Source organism: Triticum dicoccoides, chromosome 3B (genome assembly GCF_002162155.2).
Source record: "Triticum dicoccoides isolate Atlit2015 ecotype Zavitan chromosome 3B, WEW_v2.0, whole genome shotgun sequence".
NCBI classification, from domain to species: domain Eukaryota; kingdom Viridiplantae; phylum Streptophyta; class Magnoliopsida; order Poales; family Poaceae; genus Triticum; species Triticum dicoccoides.
The window spans coordinates 567,373,215-567,376,643 of NC_041385.1; the positions used below are offsets into that span (position 1 = coordinate 567,373,215).

General features: G+C 51.9%; 1 protein-coding gene across 1 annotated transcript; it reads left to right on the forward strand.

The window, feature by feature from the left end:
• Window positions 1-1,737: 1,737 nt before the first annotated feature.
• On the forward strand, window positions 1,738-3,089 carry LOC119281568 (peroxidase 2-like). The gene is made up of 2 exons (XM_037562061.1): window positions 1,738-2,107; window positions 2,217-3,089. Exons 1-2 carry the CDS (start codon window positions 1,766-1,768, stop codon window positions 2,958-2,960), a joined length of 1,086 nt encoding a protein of 361 aa, XP_037417958.1. The 5' UTR covers window positions 1,738-1,765; the 3' UTR covers window positions 2,961-3,089.
• The last annotated feature ends 340 nt before the right edge of the window (window positions 3,090-3,429 follow it).

Below are 3,429 nucleotides of genomic sequence, written 5' to 3' on the forward strand. Positions count from 1 at the left end.
TGTAGCGCCGTATCAGTAGCGCGGCCACCTACGCTACTGATAAGCATATAACCCGTGTTACTGCTAGGCTTTTCTCTAGTAGTGCTTCCTTGTCGCTAAGGATCATGTAAGAACAAACCGGAATGAAATCTATGAAGAAATAGCAGAAGTTATGCTTGATTTTTTGCAGTATCCTTAGGCTAGTAGGAGCGCTGGTATGACCTGGCCAGGTCGTACCAGGTGTCGTCTTCTCTCATACTTTTTCAGAGCATTGCATTTTTATAAATTTGTGTGTCATGCCTTTTTTTATACAGAGGATGGTAGTTTCATCAAAGTAGTACCGTAATTTTCCTTTTTTCAGGGCATGGCATTTTTACAATTTTGTGTGTATTTTTTGTTCATGTCATTTTCATATAGAGGATGACATTTTTAGAGGTTACGTGAAGAAAACTAATTCTAGATCACTCAACTTTTTGTTTCTATTTTAAAGTCGCGACAATTTAAAAGGGCGTTTTTAGGTCTCTGGGGTTCGCCTGGTTTGCCCTCCTGGTGAACAACCAAGAACGGGCGCCGGGAGCACAACCCCTGGCGAACAAATCGGCAGATGGGAGATCTCCCCTAGCGGTCGACCGTTGGATATTATAGCATCTCCAACAGGCGCCCAAAAACTGCTCCGCGCGTTGAAATTCGTGTTTTTTGGGCGCCGAACGGCTCCAGCAAAAGCTATAAAATAGTGCGCGCTGAAAAACGCTATCACATGCTGTAAATTTGAGGCATCAGATTGCGCGCGCTTCACAATTTACACTGCGTGTTTTTTGGGACGCGCATTTTTGGGCATTTGGTAAGCCAATGTTAGGTCCGGCATGCTAAAAGTGCTACAGTGAAGCGTTAAAACTATTTTAGGGCGCGAAAATTTTTGTGCGCCTGGTAGAGTTGCTTTTAGTGTCCTATTTGTACAGATGAAAAACTACCAAAAAATCTCGTATGCATAATGTGTGTAAATTATTATCGGCTGGATATTAGTGTCCTAGTGATAGCCACTCCTTGGCGCGTGGCAAACTCGTCTTGAAAAATGCATGAAACATGGACCAAGCAAGAGCAGGGCCGAGAAACTTGACTCTTTAGGTCACTAAGGTCATCGCCAATCACGCGGTATCCGAGCTTTTTATGCTTGGTTCGCCTAACTCAAGTTGCAAGAGACATGCACTCTGCAAGCGCAGGTTGGCACGTGATCCATTCCATGCGATTGTCAAAGGAAACCTGCATGCAGTTAATGCAACCGGTAAGCATGCATGCAGCTGTATACCAGAGCAGCACTTTCTCAGCGCATCATGCCTGCATGGAATGGTTGTTGTCTTGTTGACGTTTTCCACTCAATATTGAACAAGTCCGGCCGGCGAGGAGAGCAAGGCGGAGGCACTGATCCCTTGCAGCATTCAACGGTCAGCCTCCCCACCCCGCGCGCACCGGCACCGCGAGATCTCGAGGCCGATCAGACGGCCGACGCGCAATCAGTGAGCAACTTGATCCCTCGACGACAGGAGGAGACATGACATCCAACGTCGCCGGTCAGCCGCTTGAGCTGACTGTACGCGCGCCCGCTCGGGTGGAAATTCGCGTCCATCTCAACGTGCGCCGCCCACGAAACGCGGCCGTGCCTATTGCATGCCTTCGTCGTCGTCGGTCCGGGACGACCCTATAAATATGTCATCCGTAACCCAGCCAGAGCAAACAACACACGACACGAAACGACCATCATCTCTCTAGTGGCTAGTGCGAAAGGAAGATGGCGACTAAGCTCGCAGCGCTCGTCGTCTTGGCCGCGTTCCTCGCCGGGCCGGCGGCGTGCGAGGGCGCCAGCATTTGCTTCAACGGCTGGCTGAGGCTACCCACCTACAACCCGTGGCTCTGTTCTCGCGGCTCCAGGACGAGAGGCCTTCCGTGGCAGCGGGGGCGTTCTCCCTCTGGGTTAGGGCTCGGCCACGGCTACTTCGACAACAGGTGGTCGAGGTCGTACTGCCCCAGAGCGGAAGTGATTGTGAGGGGTGCCGTGAGGGACGCCGTGGCCGCGTACCCTGGCATTGGTGCGGGGCTCATCCGTCTCTTCTTCCACGACTGCTTCGTTCGGGTACCAACACAGCTCGTCGATTATTCTAGCTTATTTGCTAGCTGCATTGCCGTTCAAGAAGATCAACATGTTCTTTACGAGGTCTTTATGTCATAATTGTTATATTCAGGGGTGCGATGCTTCCGTCCTCCTCACGACGACCAACTCCAATAACAGCGACACGGAGAGGGAAGGCCTTCCGAACAAGAACAGCCTGCGAGGGTTCGAGGTGATCGACGCGGCCAAGGCGGCGATCGAGGCCGCCTGCCCCGGCAAGGTTTCATGCGCCGACATCGTCGCCTTCGCCGCCCGCGACGCGTCCTACTTCCTCAGCAACCGCAGGATCAACATCCGGATGCCGGGCGGCCGCTACGACGGGCGCGAGTCCTTCGCCAACGAGACCGACCAGCTGCCCGGGCCCTTCTCCAATGTCACGGAGCTCCAGGCGAGTTTCGCGGCCAAGGGGCTCACCTCAGACGAGATGGTCACGCTCTCCGGCGCGCACACAATCGGTCGTGCCCGCTGCATGTTCTTCTCCAGCCGCTTCTCTGAAATGGACCCGGCATTTGCCGCCAAGCTCAGGACCCAGTGCAACGGCAACGACGACACCAATGTGAACCAAGACGATGTGACCCCCTATGTCCTGGATAAGCAGTACTACCGGAACGTGATCGACAGGAAAGTATTGTTCACCTCGGACGCCGTGCTCAACTCGACGGATACGATGACGCAGGTGAGAGAAAACGCAAATAGGGCAGGCGCGTGGGAGAGGAAGTTTGAGAGAGCCATGGAGAATATGGGAAAAATCGGGATCAAGACCAGAGCCGACCAAGGCGCAGAGATCAGGAAAGTATGCTCGAGAGTCAACAACTAAAGTTGGCGAGTAGTAATGCGGGGTGGCTGGCTGTCTCCATGGCGGGTTCGCCTAATGGACGAGATGTAACTTCGTCTAGCTACTGTCATTGTTGGTTTTCTCACACTAAAACTCGGTGTCTCTGCGTTAATAAAGGCATAAGTACACAAGTAGTAACTGTGTATGTTCACTACAACTATTTTCTGGTTGCTTCTGCCGATTAAAAACTGATAATGTTGCGACCGGCTAGGTGTCAATCGACTGAATTTTTGTGGGGTCAGTCACTTTTTGGTAGCAAGTTACTTCACTTAGAGCATCTTCAATAGGTACGCGGTAGCGCGACGCGTTAAAAAATGTTTGCAGCGCCGAAATAGCGTTTTTGCACGCAAGAGCGACGAAGAGGTTTTCAAGATGCATAAAAACATGATGCCAATGCGGTGGCCCCACCTGCAGCAGCTTGTACGGATAATCCGGCGTCCCAAATTTGCAG